This window comes from Humulus lupulus, chromosome 4 (genome assembly GCF_963169125.1).
Source record: "Humulus lupulus chromosome 4, drHumLupu1.1, whole genome shotgun sequence".
Classification (NCBI taxonomy): Eukaryota; Viridiplantae; Streptophyta; class Magnoliopsida; order Rosales; family Cannabaceae; genus Humulus; species Humulus lupulus.
The window spans coordinates 169,098,735-169,119,706 of NC_084796.1; the positions used below are offsets into that span (position 1 = coordinate 169,098,735).

General features: G+C 36.1%; 3 protein-coding genes across 3 annotated transcripts; 1 reads left to right on the forward strand and 2 right to left on the reverse strand.

Annotated features, from left to right (window-relative positions):
* The first annotated feature begins 2,832 nt into the window (after positions 1 to 2,832).
* Positions 2,833 to 6,081, forward strand: LOC133830963 (protein MODIFIER OF SNC1 11). Its single transcript, XM_062261096.1, has 6 exons — positions 2,833 to 3,232; positions 3,875 to 3,976; positions 4,081 to 4,239; positions 4,338 to 4,398; positions 4,513 to 4,570; positions 4,690 to 6,081. Exons 1-5 carry the CDS (start codon positions 2,952 to 2,954, stop codon positions 4,546 to 4,548), a joined length of 639 nt encoding a protein of 212 aa, XP_062117080.1. The 5' UTR covers positions 2,833 to 2,951; the 3' UTR covers positions 4,549 to 4,570; positions 4,690 to 6,081.
* A 1,739-nt stretch (positions 6,082 to 7,820) lies between these two features.
* On the reverse strand, positions 7,821 to 11,112 carry LOC133830964 (probable protein phosphatase 2C 38). The gene is made up of 5 exons (XM_062261097.1): positions 10,518 to 11,112; positions 9,890 to 10,321; positions 9,102 to 9,469; positions 8,544 to 8,780; positions 7,821 to 8,427 (listed from the first exon to the last, which is right to left on the reverse strand). Exons 2-5 carry the CDS (start codon positions 10,197 to 10,199, stop codon positions 8,203 to 8,205), a joined length of 1,140 nt encoding a protein of 379 aa, XP_062117081.1. The 5' UTR covers positions 10,200 to 10,321; positions 10,518 to 11,112; the 3' UTR covers positions 7,821 to 8,202.
* Positions 11,113 to 12,839: 1,727 nt separating this feature from the next.
* LOC133829270 (uncharacterized) lies at positions 12,840 to 14,499 on the reverse strand. Its single transcript, XM_062259101.1, has 5 exons — positions 14,387 to 14,499; positions 14,154 to 14,231; positions 13,958 to 14,078; positions 13,516 to 13,874; positions 12,840 to 13,412 (listed from the first exon to the last, which is right to left on the reverse strand). Exons 2-5 carry the CDS (start codon positions 14,183 to 14,185, stop codon positions 13,175 to 13,177), a joined length of 750 nt encoding a protein of 249 aa, XP_062115085.1. The 5' UTR covers positions 14,186 to 14,231; positions 14,387 to 14,499; the 3' UTR covers positions 12,840 to 13,174.
* Positions 14,500 to 20,972: the final 6,473 nt, after the last annotated feature.

Genomic DNA, 20,972 nt, shown 5'->3' on the forward strand with positions numbered 1-20,972 from the left:
TAATTTGATAAATGATTTAATTAATTAAATCAATATAAAATAATCCAGGGCTTGATTTTAAGTCCAATGGGCTTATAATCAAATGAGAAATTTCACGAGCCTAAAGCACATAATAATTTCGATCTAGGGCTTTAAAATTACTATTATTTTATTGATTTTTTAATTAAATTAAATGGCCTAATTGAGTCTATAAAATGAGTGCTTAGAAAGAAGTCTAGAGACAAGTTTGACAAGTCATAAGTCAGATTTTCTGATAGGTTTTAGATTCTCTCTAAACACAAGTAATTTTCTAAGCCTCTTATTATTCTTTTATCTTCTTCTCTCTGTATCTATCTCATGTGTTGAGAATTGCCCACGCTAGTCTAGGTGATTCTAAGGATACACTGGAAGACTGTGAAGAAAATAGAAGATTGGTTCAGTTTCTTGATAATACTATGCGACATAAATGATACAAGAGTTAGAGAAACTGAATGAATGACTCTTTCATTCCGCTGCGTATAATGTAAGTATTCTTATTTTTGTTTCTCTTTGAATTAAATTTTAGAAACATATTCTAGCTATCTCATATTAATTTGTTTAATATTAGATATACATAAAAATAAATAAAGATCCTGTATACGTTTTCCTAACAGCAACGTGCAATGTACGTTTGCTTAGTTTTAAAATTGTAAATATTGTCTATAATTTTAATAAAAACGGATTCACTGTTTTTAAAATATATATATATATAATAGAATGAATTATAATTCTATAGTATATATAATTATTTATATAAATAATCTCTACATATATGATATCTAAACACAATGTTGACATAAATATATTTACATGGCTTCATGACATCTATATAAAATACAATAATATTTAAAAAGAAATTAATAATAAAAATAAAATAAGAATAGAAAATGTCATAGTGTTAACATATATATAATTATATATAGTGTTGAAATTATAATAGAATGAATTATAATTCTATAATATATATAATTATTTGTATCAATAATCTCTATATATATAATATCTGAATACAATGTTGACATAAATATATATTTACATGACTTCATGACATCTATATAAAATACAATAATATTTAAAAAAAAATTAATAATAGAAATAAAATAAGAATAGAAAAAGTAATAGTGTACGAAGACAATAATATACATGCATTAACTATTTTTAGTTTCTGATGTATCTCACAATATCCTTTGGTGAATTTGATGAAGAAAAAAAGCTCCAATCAAATGATAAAAAAATAAATTATCACACAAATTTATAACATAAAAAATTATGTATGATTTTATTATTTTTAAATAAATATGATTTAATTATTTAAATTATCCTAAAATATCTTTAAAATATCGTTTTTAATTGATTAAATTTAAATTTAATTAAATTTTATTTAAGTTATAAAATATATGTGTTTATTATTTTTAAATAATTATTAGGGCTGTGCAGCAATTTTTACAACCCGCCCAACCCGAATAATCCGCCCAAACCAACCCGAAAAAACCATCAAAAAAGGCAACCCGAATAAACTGACCAAAATTTAAACCGCCCAATTGTTACATTGGGTGGGTTGAAAATAATTATCAACCCGCCCAATATAACCCAACCCGCCCAATTAAGAATTTATTATTAATTCATTTGTTGACCCAAGATTTGGCCAACTGACACGGAGTCAAAATATGCTTGATATGAATGAAAGAGATGAGAAGAACATAATGACAAAAGTGAGTAAGACACAGTAATTTATAGTGGTTCGGCCCCAGGATCTGGTAATGACCTACGTCCACTTAGAATGATATTGATATAAAAATCAGAAGAGTGATCAAAGAACTGGGGTTCAATGAGTTTCACTAATCTCTGAAGAACGATACAAGTTTACTAGGAGAATTACTATAGTCTCAAGCGATTCAAAAGCCAAAAGTCCCATCCCTTGAGCTATCTCTTGCTATTTATAGGCTCAAGGGGATTACAAAAGATTGTTACAGATATTCTTTCCTGAATAATCGGATACCCAGAAGATTGTATGAGATAAATTCGGGATTCATAAAGATCTTCCCATAAATGTCGCCTTGTACACAGAACCATCGACCAGACTGGTCGCGGATAAGACAGGCTTACACTGCTTCTAATGTGTCCTCTAGTCGATACTCTAGCAGACGTTTCCAGGTGTCAGCCACGTGTCCAGGGATTACTTGCCACATCATCCATGCTAATTTTATGGATAACATCATTATTTTTAATATATTCAAATAAATATATAAATTAATTAAATTTTGTTTTAATTTTTTTACTATAAATTTAAAATATTGTTTTAAGTTTAAAAAGATAAAATTCACACTATTAGTACTAGTATTTAAAAGAAAAAAATTACAAAAATGTAAAAAAAAAAAATCCACTTTTGTTTGGGCGGGTTGACCGACCAACCCGCAAAAAAAAAAAAACCACTTCGGTTTGGGCGGGTTAACCCGACCAACCCGCTCAAATTATTGGACGGGTTAAAATTTTTTTTTCTTAATTGGGCAAGTTACGAGTCACTTTTGCTAACTCGATTATGACATTGAACGGGTAAAAATACCTTGTAACCCGACCAACCCGCCCAATGATTAGCCCTAATAATTATTGTAAAATATCATAAAAATATTATATTTTAATTAATTTAATAATTATTTATTTAATTTTATTTAAATTTAAATCATAATTATAATTTAGTGAATATAAAAATATTATCGAATATAAGAATATTTAAAGTCAACGAGAAAAATAAAAAATTGTTTGGTTCCTTGAGGTGTGTGTATATATATATTGACAATGACTAAAATATTTATCTTTTCTTTCATAGAGAATGGTTTCCAAGCCTACCGCATTCTATTTTGTTCCATTACAACAACCCTAGCTTCATTCTTTAGATTTTCCTTCTCATTTCTTATACCCTCCACAGTACATTTATGGCTAACGAGGCGGAGAAGTCAAGCGACCATACCCCTTCCATTGAAAACCCTACCAAGACCGCCGACCCCCTACCCCCACTCCAAGATCCCAAACCCGATGATTTCACCGGAAAGGACCTCGACGATGGCGCCAAGCCTGCTCTCGTTGACTCCTCCGCCGCCGGGACCGCTACTGTGCCTCCCGTCTCAGACATCGAGAAGAAGATCCGTAGAGCAGAGCGTTTTGGGATATCTGTGCAGCTCTCCGAGGTTGAGAAGCGCAACTCCCGAGCTGAAAGGTAGTCATCTTTAATGGTTAGGGTTTTCTGGGGTTTTTATTTTCCCCTTTCGTTATCTTCGGTTTTGTGCCGAGAAATTGACTTGAAAGATTAAGTGTGGGAGCTAGGGTTTAAGATGACAATCCTTAGAATTTCCAAGATTTTCATGATTTTTTTTTTGTTATCTACGGGAGTTAGGGTTTACAAGCTTCTGTTATCATTACTCTGTATTTTTTTCATTCTATTTATGTTTGTGTGTGATAAGAAATTAGTGGAAAAGATAACGAAAATAAGGCTCATGGTTTACTTGTTTAAGATTTATTTCATGCTTAAGCCTTTTTAGTATTCTTCATTTACTTTTAGAATCCTTGGCGCCCCATCGGGGTTATGGTTATCTAGGGTTTCTTTCTTTTCTTTTTTTCTTCTACATTCTGAGAAATTAACAAGAAAATATAGTTGATTTGTTGTATATATTGATGGACATAGAATAGAAGGGATTTGTAAAATCTTATCGTTTGTCATCTTTTGTTGGGTTATGAACTTTATAGGGAAAAGTTACTTCTTAGATATGGACAAGCGGACAATGTGCTTGATTTATTGGCCTCTTCCACTATCTTTTCTACCCCGTAAGCGAATTTTTAACATTGGTTGATCTTATCGCAGGTTTGGCACTGTTACAGGCTCTGCATCCCCAACCCCATCTGCAGCTGGTTCAGAAGTATCTAAGAAATCGGAGGAGCTTAAAAGAAAAGCTAGAGCAGAGAGGTTCTTTTTAATCTTTTCAAGAAACTTGTAGTTCATTGATTATCTTAACAATTTTTTTCTTGTTGTTTAATTGTGATTCATGTTTTATTTTCTATTTTATTCAGGTTTGGCATTCCTAGTCCGACAGTAACTTCTGATGAGGAAGGCAAGAAGAAGGTAACCTTTGACGAGGAGGCTAAGAAAAAAGCTCGCCTTGCTAGGTTTGCACCTGCCTCCAAAACTGATCTCATAGAAGATGACAAAAGAAAAGCAAGGGCTCTCAGGTGAGGATATCTGCTAGCTATTTATAAAGCCGTAGAATATGTGTATATGTATCTGAGATTATTGATCAAAGGAAGGTTCTATGTTTTTATGTTATCAGGTTTTCGAGCACCCCATCAAATTCTGTTCCTCAAGTGAATGGAAAGTCCAACATTGAGCAGGTAAGGTTTCTGTAATTTGTAGTGAATTTGTGTTGGGTGCAAACTGAAGTCAAAGCCAGTACTGTGATGTTTTTTATATGCTTAGAGTGCTGATGTTTCCTATTTGCACTACAGAATGCAGCTATTGCTGGTGAGGCTGGGGGAGATTGAACAGAAGTACCTTCCTTAGATAGTAAGATGACTTGTTCAGTTGTAAATTTTGCTTGTTAGTGACTTGGAATTTTGATACACTACATATCTAACTGAATTTTATTAGCTTTGTTTTAATTAATTTTTGTTCCTTTATGACAGGTCTAGGTCCTAACAGTCTGGATTTCCTCAGTTTTTTTTTCTATTTGTCTTGTCTGCTTCCCGTTATGTGGGTTCTCATGTGCAGCCTCTCCATTGTTGGATACCTTCACCAAAGTAAATTTAACAGGATCTTGGCAGCAGTAGGAGCTTTCTCTCAGTTGAATATGCCTGTCACTATTACCCAGTGAGGTCTTGAATTTAGCAACACCTACATAGAGTTGGCTTATCTTGCAATCTACTAAGAATATCAGAAATTCTGAAATTAACACTAGGAAAAGTCGTGTCAATTTTAGCTACTATTTTGTTTAGTTTACTCTCTTTTTTTTTTTTTTTTGGTTCACCTCACTCATAACCCACTTGCATATCATTTTGGGCAACATCTCAGTACTTCATTTGGTTCATATTCGTGATGCTGTGTGATGAATGATCGGGGTAAGTTAGTTTTTGTTGCAATTGATCAAAGAATAGATATGTCTCGAACTTCACTGAATTGCTTCATTAAGAATTTTTATGTTGCTGGTGTAGTTAACCTTGATCAATTTGGCGGGGAAAAAAATAAGCGGAAAGTTTTTAACTTTATTTAGAAGCAACCTTCTTGCTGACTCAGCTTTAGCACTTGCTATAGATGTTTTGCATCCTTGCATTGGTCATTTTTTCTCCTCTGATTTTCTAACTATTTAATGGTAAGAATGAATCAATTCATCGTCTTATAAACACACTTACTCAGGAAAGCAGGAAAAAAAAGTCTCCTTGTTTCTGGTAAGACCAAAGATGATACAAGGCTGTGTCATTATGTGACTGGTATATGTTTGAAGGCTGTGCTAACAATAACCGACTGTATTATTATTTTGACTATTATATTATCCATGTGCACTTCATTTGATTGCATTTGCATTAGATGCCATTTGGAGTTGTATTAGAAAAAAAAATGCTTTGCCATCATACAAACATGTCAAAATGGGGTTCGCTGGCAAATGTGTTTGTCAGGTGAAATAACCCGTTTGAGCTTATTATTGGCATTTCTTTTGTCAGAAGAAGATGAATCTTTCTATGCTTTTCGTAGTTGTTAGTTATGGAATTTGTGATGTCTTGGTTGGTTATTTGGGATAAGTGAACTCTTTGGAGGTGTTGGTTACTTTTCTTTGGCTTACTGGGTGAATACGTAAATCTTGAAGACGGGAGAGTTGAATTTAAATTTATGGTATTTATCAGCTGAGTTGATTTTGTAGTCTTTTTGTTTTTGTATTTTGTGTATGGAGATTTCTTCATTGCAGAAATTCACAAATATATACCGTTCTATACCAGAGTTCAGTGTTTTCTTGTTTATCATGTAATGGGAGGAAAGACCAGATTACTTTAAATTTGAGGGAATCAAACTTTATTTTACTGTTATTATTTTTAAGTTACTTTGTTTTTTCATGCCTCTGTTGTGATGATATCAATTCATCCAGTGTTCCTGAATTTGATGACACACTTCCACTGGTAGATAGTTAGTGTGCAGTGCTGCGAAGTATATGATAGATTCCTCCCTTATTGAAAACATTTCAAACTTTCACCTACAAGGCATTTGACCTAATCAAGCTGATAGCAAAAATTTAGGCTTCAAAAAGTTACTTTCAGTAAGTTGGGTAAACTTCTCAGTTTTCTTAAGCTTTCGGCAAGTATTTCGCTTTGTGGCAAAATCAATTATAATGTACTTGTTTAAAAAAGGGAAATTTGCGGCATAAATTCTCATTTTGTTGCTAATAAGTACCTAATTTTTAAAAATTGCGGCATATATACTTATTTTGTTCATTTTGTTGCTAATAAGTACCCAATTTTTTAAAATTACTGCATTAATACTCAAAATTTCACTTTTTAGACTCTGCCGTTGGTACCCACTTAACAGAGTTACTATTATTAAGGACACGTGTACTGTCTTGATAATTCTTTTTTTTTTTTTCACCTAATTAATTAAGAAAATACAATAAGTACCATCAATAATGTGTTTAGCTTTATTTTTAGCCCAATAAAAAGTCCAAGAGGAAACTTTAGAGTACTTACTATCAGATGTCATCTGTCTGTAAAACTTTAGAGTACTAATTTTTATTTTAATTAGTTTTATGTATTTTCTTAATTAATTAGGTGAAAAAAAAGAAGAATTATCAGGACAGTACACGTGTCCTTAATAGTAACTCTGTTAAGTGGGTATCAACGACAGAGTCTAAAAAGTGGAATTTTGAGTATTAATGCAGCAATTTTTAAAAATTGGGTACTTATTAGCAACAAAATGAACAAAATGAGTATTTATGCCGCAATTTTTAAAAATTAGGTACTTATTAGCAACAAAATGAACAAAATTGGTATTTATGCCTCAAATTTCCCATTAAAAAATTTAGACCATTGGATTTTACTTAAATAGTCTATAGATTTAAAGCAAAATTCATACCCTTGCCGCACCGAAAATGACTTGGCTCTTGCTGACGTTCTTAGACAAATTTATGGGTATTGCTTTGTAAATTGCAAGTGAATTCGAATTTCAGACCTTTTGAGAATAAATCATGCCTGACTATTTGAACCAGGAAAAAATTACATGTTTATTTACAATTTCACCTTTGATTATTATATTTACACATTTTTTTATAACGTTTTTTTTAACTTGCTATAATATATTTTTTTTCAATCGCTTTGGGTTCAAGGTGGTACTATCATGATTTACTCTTTAAAATAGTAATTTGGATATTTACTCTTTAAGATAGTCATTTTGATATGTGGAGAACATAGATTTTTTTTTACTGTGTCCTTCTTAGATTTTTTTTTATTAAGTAACATTGTAATTTTACATTTTAAATTGATAGGCTAAACTTTTCGTTTGACCTCTTCTACATTTAACTCAACAATTTTAGTAGCCTAAATCCTTTTTAATGGCTTGAGTTTCATTCCTTTTTAATCTAGAACCCATTTTACTACCTAACATCATGGCATAGATTCAACATGTATTTGAGCTTCAATTATAGCATTCGAAGTTTGAAGAGCCAAGCTCTAGTTTAGGAGCCTAGTATGTTTTCAACTCATACATGATATCAGTACTTTGTCAAGATAATCCCATGGCTTCAACTTCGTGGGATTTTGATTACTGAGACAAGAGGAAGTAGTAGAATGGAATGGAATTCAAATTTTACACATTATTCCATAAATGAACAATCTTCAAACCTTAACTAGACATTTCACATTTGAGGTTTTACATTAATGAAAGATTTTATCTATTGCCAAATAAATGGCACATTTCTTAGCTTAACAGTGTAAAAGATTTTATCTACAGAGACAGCAGGGAAGGGAAGGAAGGCGCAACTTATCTAAAGCCCCAAGGCCAAGTTTTTTCCAACCAAGAGTAGAGATGAAGAATCATCATGGGGCGATGGGGAGCTTTCCAATTGAACCATAAGTTCAATTCATTAGTAGCATGATTTCAGGTGTTGCTATCCCTACGAGAAGCTTGACATTTCCAAACATTTTCTATTATTCTAATAATTTTCATGTAGTGGGAGCAACAGGGTTTCCTCCCCTTATAGAAACTGGGGAGCTGTGTAGGAAGTTCTCGCTTATCGAATGTGGATCTATAAACACAACTACAACTGTAATATCATCGTGAAAATGGCGTCTCACTCCCCGGTCAATTTTTTTCAGGTCTGAGTATCTCAGCTCTCGCTTCTTAGCTGCTTCTTCGAGCGCAGATTTAACAAGCCTCCTGGCAATTCCCTACATAAGAAGGAAAATAGAATGTGAGTTATGTCCGTGGAAGGCAAACAATGATAAAACCACATAGACTAATTGTTGGAGAGTGCATATGCATAAATACTAGCACCAAATCTTACATTACGCGGGTGGTTGTGGACGATGTCAACTGCCTCCTGGTTGCTAAGATGTTCCCATAGGCCGTCTGAAGCAAAGATGAGAAATTTATCTTGGCGGCTGAGTTTTTGAACTGTTATTGATGGTTCTGCACTAAGGATTGGCTTGAAGAAAGGTTCAGGAAGTCTGAATTTTTGTAGTAGAGGCTCTCTGTTGAATTCTGTTCTCTTTAGATAAGCATCACCAATAGATCTTGAAACCTGCAGAGGCAAATGATTAGACATTATTATCTGGCGGTGTCACAAGTTTATGAACATCTTGGATCCACGTTCATGTTGGAGCCATGTGCTCATCTCCATGTTCACTGAACTTTTGGTTTACAGCGAGACAAGATGATTGAGTTTCAACACTTGGGATGAAATCCTAGCACTGAACAAATTCTGGACATGTTTAAGGTGAAATCCTAGGACTAGGTTTAAGGTGAATTTTATACTGCTAGATAAGTTTTGCATTTTCTTTATAAAAATGGCTTAGACAACATTGGAATAGTGAAATCAAAATAGAAAAGTCTTGAATTTTACCTGAATAAGGCCCTTAACACGCCAAACTTTATGTTTTAACACCACAATCTGTGGATCATAAGGGTGCATTGCTTGAAGTTCCTCTCTCACTGATGGAATACTTGCATTGTGCTCTGAAGATAACTGAACAGCTCTGACTTCATGAGTTGCCCTTTCTTCTTTCCCTAAAACAGCCCGGGAATCTCCAACGTTTGCAATGTACATCGTTCCGTTACATATTATTCCCACCAAACAACATGTTCCAGCAGAAGCAATTTGCGGTCTGCTATGCCACTGTCTCTCAACATGAGAAAGAAAACTCTCTTCTGTGGCCAAGAAAGCCTTCTTGATAACATGTTCCGTTACGCCTTGATGCTCAGCTACAACTCCTGCCCAAACCAAAATCAAATAAACACTCAGCAACTCACTACACTGCACTGAACAAGAAAACAACATTTAACACAATTTCCTGATCCTCCCCAATTAGAAATCTTTGTACTAAAAGGGAAAGTTTAAGCCATAGATCTATACAGATTACCTTCCCATTAAGCTATTGATACTAATAAGAGAAAGCTGTTTTTTATGATCAATTAATGTGAATGTGATCGTAGCAAACTTCTTCTTAAACTAGCCTCCCCGCCTAACCCTACAATATTAGGCTCGTGAAAGACTCAAACCTCAGAACTTGTGGGAGCAAATCACATCATATCAAACAACTATATTGGTTCAGGTTCAATATAGAAAGATCTTTGCAAGTTGATAACCATCTAGGCATAATACACATCAAAACAATCAAGAGAGAGACATACTCTTAAGATTGGAGAAAAGGTTCTCATTGACAAATCTTGAAGCCTCAGGTCCTCCATGACCATCATATACACCAACAAAGGTCCCATGAGGACCAGAAGTTGTGGAACTCAGTGACCCAGATTCAAGTTGGCTTTGATCTTCCAAAGTAGCATTGGCTTGAATCACAGCCATTGAAAAAACTCCATAAGCATGGTGACCCAGATCCTTATACCACATCAAACCATCAACCCGACCGGACCCATCACCCCCTCCTCCTCTACGACGAGGTCCATCACCCTCAACAGACGGTTTCCAACAAGGTTTAATCATTTTCAAGCAAAAACTTCAGAACAAATAAGAGTAGTAGTAAGTTCAACACTCATTATCCCAAATGACCCAGAAGCCGCAGCAGCAATCAATGGAATATGAATCAGGTCTTGTTTTAACTTGTGCTGAAAAACAAACCCATTTGGTAAAAATATATACCCATCAAGCCAAGACACCATTAATAGGACCAAAGTAGAGATAGATAGAGAGTAGAGACCAAATGGGTATGGGCTAAATCAACTGAAAAATGTCTTCTTGGGACCAAAAAGCAATAGCTTTAAGTGAGTTCAGAGAATATGAAAGCGTGCTGGTTCTATGTACCTTGAATCTGGGTTGCATATGTTTGGCCCTTCCATGTGTGCCAATCTTTCAGAAAACAAACTTAGCTGTAAAAGCACATACACATTTCTTGAATGCCAGAGTTGGTCCAAGATCAGAGTGATCAAAGGGGAGCAAAGGATAAGAGAAGGGCTTGGAGTTTTTTGGCAGAAGATCTTCAGATTGTTGTCAGATGAGATCTAAGATGGGAAAAAAAATTAAAAATAACAAAAAAAATGAGATTTTTAAACTACAACCTCTGACATTGTTGTGTTCTCTCTCTCTCTTCTCCTCAAGCTTTCTTTCTTTATTGTTTTATGTTTTTGTGGCCAAGTGGGGTTTTTGAGAGAGGCTTTTCTGAATTTCATGGGTGAGGTTTTGAGTTCTCTGACCTTTCTTACGTCTACTAATCCATCCACCATTCTAGGCAAATTTTCTTCATCTCTCTCCTACTTAGTGGCAGCTCCTCTCTCTCTCTCTCTTTCTCTCTCTTAACTTTCTCTCCCTTAATATTTATTTATGTAACATGGGAAAGAAAGAACTGTTTGTGCACAAAACCGTGTCTTAAACCACTTTTTTTTATTTTTTTTATTTTCATGGGTGTTGGCTTGGGACAACCCTTTTGAAGATTTGATTTTTGGCATCCAACATTGACCACCTTAACAACACCTAATCTTTTTTGTACTTATTTTTAAGTTAAAACAACTTAAATTGCATCTACTTATACGAGTTATGACCCCAAATAATAAAAGTATTAAATTATTGAGCTGTGATGTGTTTTACAATGTCTATCACAAAAGTCATAATAAATAATGCAAACTAATATTAACTATGCTTTGGAGTTGGCAATGAGTTGGAGTCAATAGGCAGGCTGAAATTCTATTTGATACCATCCATGGAGACCCATGCCACACCATTACTTCTCTCTATTCTCAAATAAGGGCCAATATAGCCATTCTGGTTTCCCAGCATTAATCTTTGAAAAGGCCCTTCATGCTTATTGAAAATAGGACAAGAGACCCACCAAAGAAATTTAAATAATAATAATATAAAATTTTATAATTAATGCACTTACTTGAAAGAGAAAAACAGACCGTATCATTTTAGTTCTAAACAAGTATATTTAGAAAGTTTGTAGTGCTACCTAAGAATCTAGATTTGGTTGAGATAGAGAACCAACAATATATATAGCTATAGTTTGTTACGCCACTTTTGTTTATATGGCTAGTAATTTGCAAATATTAGAAATGTATTGTTTTCTTAGTATCACGACGACCCTTTTTATGAGACCAACCAATGCACACATTGAGACTCCAATATTGGATGAACATATGCATCTTGATCAACTTGGTTCATACCGAGGACCATCCACTATACCCTCAATTAGAAAACAAAATCAAATGAGAGAGACAGAGAGAGAGACCTATTGTATTCTAGAAATGGTTAGCTGTATGGATAAAAAAGAAAATGAAGAAAAGAAAAGCAGTGCTTTGTAAGAAATTTGATCGGTTCTGCTCTACTTTTCTTTGTTTTGAATCTAGCTCCATATCTAACTATATATTATTTGAAAATCGAGAAATTATAACAAATGCTATATAGGTACACAGATCGGACTCGAACTTCAGACTTTGTAGAAGCAAACCACGTGTCTTACCAGTTCATACTCTTCTCAAATGATATTTTTTCTGCACATTTGACTTAGTATTCTCTGTAGTACTAAATAGAAATTAGTTACAATTTCACTTATTTCTTATCCCTTTTAAAGTTTGACCAAGGTAGGTATTAGGTAAGAAAAAGAGAGCCTTCTGATTTTCAAAGATCATACCAAATCTCAGTTAAGTAACAAGTTTGTAACTCAATTAAACTCTCTATAGTCTCGTCTCATATTATATCATCATATTAGATTTTCATTTCCAACCATGTCAGGTAAAACCATTGGTCTAACAAGACCAATTCAATCGTTTTAGGAGAAAAACCAAAGGCTGTCTAGAGACTTTATATCAGACACTATTACAGCGTCTGTATTATATGTACATGGACATGTGATGGGGTGCATGTAACTCCAAGCACTGAGTAGACTGATAAGCCAGGCTAAGGGAATTTGTCTAAGGCTTTATACCAGTCTTTGTTTCTTTGGCAGTATTCATTCTAAATACTCCACTACTGCAATTAAAGCATGTTTCACCTTTGGAGAACATTTTTATTCATGAATTATTCTAATTATAATTGTGAATTTTGAATCAAATTTTTTTGAGCTTCTAGCCAAGCCAAGCCAAGCCAAGCCTAAGTGGACAAGTCACAAGAACCAAGTGAGGTGACCCCCCATTCAAACCAAACTCTTGAAAAATTCAATTAAAAAAAAAATGGGCATAAACATTTTGGATCAAACCAAAAGAGGGTTTTAAAATTAAGAAATCCCACTTCACATGCTCTCTGTGAAGTGATGTGAACACAGTCAAAAAGAGATCTTATTACATCCACACACACACACAGTTTCATCCATATATTCTGCTATTTTATCTCAACTATTTGCATATCAGAATATAAAGAGAAGTTATTCTTAACAAAATGTGATTTTATTGTATAATGTCATCTAATAAGGAGATAAGCACATATATATATGTGTGTGTGTGTGTGTTTACTTTTAACACAGCTGAGTTTTAAGTTGGGCCAACTCTAACCATACATCTTCTTATCTCCATTGGGCTTTGAATTTTGTCTCTGATATACTTAAGTGAGTCAACAGTTTCTGATACATTTTCATGAACTGGCTTTATCTCAATCCTTTTGGGGGCTTCAGCTACAAAGTAACTCATTGGCACTAGTGCAAAAGAGTCATCTACATATTCCTCATGATCAATCTCATTCTCTTCCACTGAAGATCTTAAGTCTACAGAGCTGAATAGGAAAATACCAAATTATTCTTTTAATCAGTATGCAGATTGTATGGACTACAGATCTCAAGTAGGAGAGAAAGAGAGAGAGAGAGAGAGAGAGATACCTTGATTTATGACTTGGGTTATCATAGAAATCTTCAAAGCTAGTATTATCTTGATCAATTGAATTCTCAGCATTAGGACTTTCATGATTTTTCTTTGATTTTTGTGAGGTAACATGAAAATTGGACTCATTCTCTTCTGAGTCAATGGGGCCTGAAGAAGTACTACTAGATGTGATAGTGAATAATGATCTACAAGATGCTTCACTCTTCTCAGAACAACATGATTGTTCTGATGATTCCACTGATATGGATGAAGAAATGTTAAGACTCTGAAGCTTTTTCTTTATCTTCTTAAGCTTCTTTTCAGATTTGTTCCTCAGTTTGATCTCTTCTTTTAACAGTTTCTCTAGCTCTATTAGCTGTAAATAATAAAAAAGAAATCAAAATTTTGAACAGAGAGTAAGTTGAGATAATTTTATTATTATGATAAAATTAATCTAACCTTACTCTCCATGCATTCGGATTCCTCTTTAGCCATCCTTGAAGCTTGTCTCTCTGCAAGAAGCCTTCCTCTTAAGCACTCTACAGTTCTCCAACCATCATCTCCTTCCATTTTCTTGTCACTGATACAAACCCCATATCACATTTCAATATATATATATATATACAGAGAGAGAGAGTAATGAGAGAGAACCCACCTGCATTTTCTGTCATCTTCACTAGTTTCCATCTTTTTGCTTCAAAATCCTCAGTACTCACAATGTTTCTAATCAGACCTATGAACTTAAAAAAAAAAAAAGAATCAAAGAAGAATGTGAAATGTTTTTGTTTTTGGTCAGAGAAAGAAAGAATCTATAGTGGAAAAACAAAGATGCCCACTGTTAAATATTTGTTTAGAAAACCAAGACTACTTGAGAGAGGATGGACTCACTCATGAAAATTTAAAACTTTATAAAAATCCCATGTTTCCATACAAGCCAGAAGACAGAAGTATGTTGTTGTTGTTGGTAAATGTGATTGTTTTTAACTACCACATCTTTTTTTTTTCTAGTTTTCAGTTTTACCCCTTTTTTATTCTTAAAAAAACATTTTACTATATATGGTTTGCATTAAAACCACTTTTAATAAAGTTTCACTTTAAAGTACTCCACGCCTCAGATATTGCAATAAGCTCACTACTTTTGATCTGGAGGAGAGGACCCTTGAGTAGGAAGTATCCATCTATAGGTGCCATTTAGATAATTATATATTATATGTAAAATTATATATATATTTTTTTTAGGGTTTATACATTTTTAGACCCTGTGTTTTGCCTAATTATTTGTTTGGATTCTGTGTTTTGACAAATTATTTTTGGACCTTGTGTTTTGTAAAATGGTTCAAATAGGCCCATAAACCTGATTTTGATGAACAAAAAATTGAATATAACAATATAGTTCTTAGGTAGAATGATTGTATTTTTGTTTTGAGTTGTTAGTTTGATGAATTATTTGTAATTTTAGTTCAAAAAACTTTGATCAAAATAAGATTTAGGGGTCTATTTGAATTATTTTAGAAAATATAGGGTTCAAAAAGTAATTTTTTAAAATACAAGATCCAAACAAGTAATGAGCTAAAATACAGAGTCTAAAAACGTATAAACTCTTTTTTTTATTGATTTTTTAGACATTAAGAATGTTTCATAACAAAAGCTATAATTAAGTTTAGAGTGTGAGCAGTAAGATTCATAAATAATCATATTTATATAAAGTGTCACAAAAATGATAAAACTAATTTTAGAGTGAGCAGTAAAAACTGAGTTGTGCCCTTGAAGAAATACCATTTGATCAGATATTTCAAAATTCAAATAGTGACAGATATATTACGCAGAAAAAGCATTTATTATGAATAAAGAGAGTGGTGGGTAGATAATTACACTTGTACTTGTGAATTTATATAATGTAGATGTACATATTTCAAATTTTGAATAAACAATACCGTGTATGTACATAATAGTACTAATAATAAGAATGAAAAAAATAAAAATGGTCACGTGAAGTACCCAATTGTTTAATGGGTAAGGTTCTCATTTACTTGTTAGAAACCTTTTGAATTCTATTGTCTTTGCCTCACTATTTGAGAGAAAAAAATGTTTCAAAGTTAGCATGTGAAAAAAAAAAGTGGATACTTCCAAAGATTTTTTTTTCCAAAAAAAAATGATAGTAATATAATTTACCTTTATGTAAAGTTAATAAATAAGTTTTTTTTTTGACAAAGGAAAGAATTCATTAAACTGAACATAAATACAATAGGCTAGGCGACTCTGCGTTGAAAACAGCAGATGCACACTCAGGGATCAACCCCAGCCAACAACACTTGAGACACTCGAACCAGGCCTTCAACGAGTCATAACCGTTTTCATAGTAACCTAATCTAACCACCACACTCAATGAGCCACTTTTAATAGATGGGAAATTTGGGTATTTATGCATAAAAATGAGGTCATAAATAAAAAATATCCTACCCAATATATGTTGGGATTAGGCTTCATAAACCTTTGTAAAATTCCATTGTTAGTAATTACCAAATTAATTAAACCATGTGAATTAATTAAAGTGCGGAATGGTAATTAACTGTTTACACAGATTCCAGTTCTGTCGGGACAGAATCCGAACTTGTCACGACAGAAACTGAACACAATGAAAAGACAGTGCAAAACAATAAAGAACACAACGAATTTTTACAAGGTTCAGAAACCCTTTCGGATAACTTACTCCTTAGGGCCACGCCCAGAGAATAAAACCAATTAATAAAAAATCACAAGTACAAAAAACATTGACTTAAACAAAACAAGACTCCTTCTTGAGATTTGTCGCAACTTTGTTGTACTTCTCTTCACTAATCTGATTTTGATTGAAACGCTCAACCACTTGAACTCCCTTCAATGGCCAGCGAGTGCTTGCATCCTCCCAACGCAAGGCTTGTAAAAATCTTCTCCCGAAGACTATAAACGTTGTGTTCAAATTACAATGTGTATTCACTCATGAACATGGTATAAACTCACCACTTATGACCTTGAATACAAAGAGGAACTCTCACAAATATTACAATAATGCTCACAAATAATGCACCAAAGAGTTCACTCTTCTCACTGCCTTTAGAGCCCTATTTATAGAGTCCTTTTTCGTGCTCACAAATGATGAGAAAGAATTCTTCTAATAAAGGCAAGAATCATAGAAGTTATTCTTGATTGACGAAGAGTTGCCTTATTTAGAAGATGCTGATCCGACAGATGCGATATCGGTAGGGACAGCTCAGACCTGTGTCAGATCAAAACAAGCTCAAAAAGGAAACAACAATTAATAACACTAAGAACCAGTTTCCTGATTGCAATCCTTGAGCTGCACGAAAATATATAAGCAAATAATCCAAAAACAACTTTGGGTAAGTACCGAATATTTGCAATATACTTTTTCCCTTTATAAACAAAATGAGACAATATAGGCTAAATAAGGAAGCACATTATTGTCCAAAATTCACAGAAAGGGAAAGTGGATTTCCAAAAATTGTAATAAAGGAAACCAAACAATTCCGAAAATTATAATAAAGGGAAACAACTAATTCAACCAATTTTATCTTTTAAGAAAAAGACACTTCTATAAAAATGCCAATTATAGGATTTACACTTTGTTTATATTACATCTCAATGACAAAATTATACAAGGAAATCTAGTAGCGGAAGCACATGCACCCTAGAGGGTGCCATGTGTCACGGGCCGGCTATTTGGGTACTCCAACTAGACGGAACGTGCGACACTTGCAGACTCTTCAAGCTAGCAAGTCAGCCTACAACACACACCTACAGGCAAACAAACTCAGTGGTTAGCCACATACACATCTCGGACATGCAACAGGCAATAACGAAGTATGAGCAAGCACAAAGCAAGTCATTCCTAGGAACGTCCACACAACACAAAGCACCAAGGCATGCTCACTTACAAAATGTCCCCATGTGGGTGTGCCAAAGGGGCAGCACGCCACACTCTCCCCCACTCAGTCCTTCGGCGTCCTCGACGAAGTAGCTTGTAGATCTTCAATCTTTTGCGTGAGCTTCTTCAAGTCTTCTTCCCTCTCCCAGCTGATCTCGTCATCTGCGAGCCCCTTCCATTTTACCAGATACTCTTTATGCTTTTTACGGTCAGTGGTGACCGTCCTTTCCGCCAAGATTTCTTCAGGTTGACGCTTGCTCCTTGGCTGAACGATGACTCCTCCTCTGGTTGACTGGTTGCGCTTTGGATTTTCTGGATCTTCATGATACGGCTTCAAGTTGCTGACGTGAAGGACTGGGTGTATCTTCATCCATGCTGGTAGGTCGACTTTGTAGGAAGTTAGGCCAACTTTTTGAGATGATTGAGACCGGACCCTCGTACTTGCGAACGAGTTTGATGTCTTTGTCCCCTCAGAATCTCAACTGTTCGGGCCTCAGCTTGATTAACACTAAGTCACATGCTTTGAACTCGAGTGGTATGCGCTTCTGATCTTCCCACTTCTTCATTCTTCTTGATGCTTTTTCTAAATAAGCTCGGGCAATCTCTGTCATTTTCTTCCAGTCTTTTGTGAAGTGAAAGGCTCGCGGGTTCCGACTGCGATATTCGTCCACTGTGTGGGGCAACAGTGGTTGCTGTCCATTAACAACTTCAAAAGGGCTCTTATTCGATGAAGAACTCTTCTGAGAGTTGAAGCAAAATTGAGCTACATCGAGTAGTTGCGGCCAATTCTTCTGATTGGCATTGACAAAGTGGCGCAAGTACTCCTCCAACATCCCGTTGAATCTTTCTGTCTGCCCATCTGTCTGTGGATGGTAGCTCGAGGATATGTTCAGTTGTGACCCCAAGAGACTGAATAGTTCGGACCAAAAGGTCCCGGTGAATCTTCCATCTCGGTCACTAACAATGTTCTGGGGCACTCCCCAATATTTGACAATATGCTTGAAAAATTGTCGGCCTGTCTCTTCTGCCGAACAGTACTTCGACACTGGGATGAATGTTGCATACTTCGAGAATCTGTCCACGACCACCAAGATCGCACTTAAATCCCCTGTCTTCGGAAGACTGGTGATAAAGTTAAGCGACACGCTCTCCCATGGTCGGCTTGGGACTTGCAAGGGCTCCAACAACCCAGGTGTCTTGTTCCTATCGACCTTGTCTTGTTGGAAGACGAGATAGGTCTTGGTGTACTCCACTACATCATCTCGCATTTGTGGCCAGTAGTATCCCTGCTTCAAGAGTGCGTGGGTTCTCTGCCACCCTGGATGACCTGCCCACAAGGTGTCATGACACTTGCTTAGTAATGTCCTCCGCAAATCTCCAGCTTTCGGAACATACAAGCGACCCCCTTTAGCCCACAGAAGATCATCCTCCACCTAGAAATGGCGAGTCTTGCCTTCTTTTACGAGCTTCAGGATGGTCCTGACAACCGGGTCTTTCTCCAGGTTTTCTTTTATGCACTCCTTAAGTGGAGTGTTCACCACGCTAGCCGACAAACTAGCCAAGATCTTTAGAGTTGCCAATTCTGCTTTACGACTCAAGGCGTCAGCTGCCTGGTTCAAGCGTCCTGCCCTGTGCTCAAAACGGAAGTCGAATTCCGCCACGAACTCCTGCCATCAAGCCTGCTTAGGGGTCAGTTTCGACTGAGTAAGGAAATGACTAACCGCTGCATTATCTGTCTTCACCACGAACTTTGACCCCAGCAAGTAATGCCTCCACACTCGCAAGCAATGGATAACTGCGAGGAGTTCCTTATCCTGGGCAGTATACCGCCTCTCAGCTTCAGACAGCTTGCGGCTTTCATATGCGATCAGGTGGTCTTCTTGTACTAGTACCCCTCCCAGAGCATAATCTGAGGCATCTGTCTGTACTTCGAAGGGCTTGCTAACATTTGGCAAGGCAAGAATAGGATCCTTCATCATGGCTTCCTTCAAACTCCTGAATGCTTCAACACACTTGTCAATCCACGCCCAAGTCACACCCTTTTTCAGAAGCTCGGTCAAGGGTGTCGCCCTTCTTGAGTAGCCGTCCACAAATCGTCTATAGTAGTTGGCTAAGCCCAAGAAGGAGCGGAGTTCTTTCACATTTGTGGGGGCTTTCCATTCTTGGATTGCCCTCACCTTCTCTAGATCCATACGAATTCGGCCATGTTCCACAACGTGGCCTAAGAACTTGATGCTCTCCTGTGCAAACGAGCGTTTCTCGCGCTTCACATATAGCTAGTTCTCTCTCAACTTCTGAAACACTTGAGCCAAGTGTTCTTGATGCTCTTCAATCGTGGCGCTATAAACCACGATATCATCCAAGTACACCACCACGAACTTATCTAGATACTCGTGGAATACTTGGTTCATCAGTGTACAGAAAGTAGCAGGTGCATTTGTCAACCCAAACGGTATTACTCGAAACTCAAATGCTCCCTATCGAGTAACACAAGTTGTCTTGGTTCATCCCCATCTGCAATCCTCACCTGATAGTAGCCCAATCTCAAGTCCAACTTTGTGAAGTATTTGGCTCCACTTAGCTGGTCGAACAAATCAGCGATCATAGGGATGGGGTAGGTGTTGCGAACTGTCACCTTATTGAGAGCCCTATAGTCGATGCACAGTCTCAAGCTCCCATCGTGCTTCTTCTGGAATAGCACTGGTGCGCCAAATGGCGCCTTCGATGGTCTGATGAAGCCTGCCTCCAATAACTCTTTTAGTTTTCTCCTTAACTCTTCTAGCTCAGGGGGTGCCATTCTGTAAGGCGCTTTAGTTAGAGGTTTTGCTCCCGGCACCAGCTCTATCTGGTGATCAATCCCCCTCTTTGGTGGCAAGGATTTGGGGAGTTTATCTTGCATCACATCCCCATACATATTTAAGACCCTCGTAATTTCTAGTGGAACAATCTCTTCCACTGCTTCTTCAAACACGGTGGGTACCGCTACATAAGTGGGCTCCTGCTTCTTCACACCCTTCTTGAACTGTAAAGCTGATAGAAGCTTCACACCAGGGGGTGGTTTCACCTTTGTAGGCACCATTGCAGGAGTCTCTCCCATTATGAGCAAGCTCCCAGTGGCAGGGATTGGAATGGCACCTTTCTCGGTTAGAAAGTCCATTCCCAAGACTACATCAAAGTCATCCATATGGACCACCACTAAATCAGTCTGCCCCTCCCACGTGTCGATTCTAACTTTTACCCCTTTAGCCACGCTAGTTGTGCCCAAGGCCTTGGATTTGACCGCTTTCATGCGGCCGACATCTTTCTCCAGATTTAGTCCCAGTCGCTTTGCTTCGAGTTCAGAGATGAAGTTGTGGGTGGCACCCATATCGATCATCATGCTTTTGGCGGGCTTGCCATTGATGGTGGCATCTACGAGCATTAGCCCCTTTCCCAGGGTCTTCTTCCCTTTTTCGCCATGTTTCTTGAGAGCATTCAACAGGCGGATAGCGCCAGTGTGCGCGTACTCTTCGTCTTCCTCTTCTCCTTCGCCCTGTTGTTCTTGGCCAA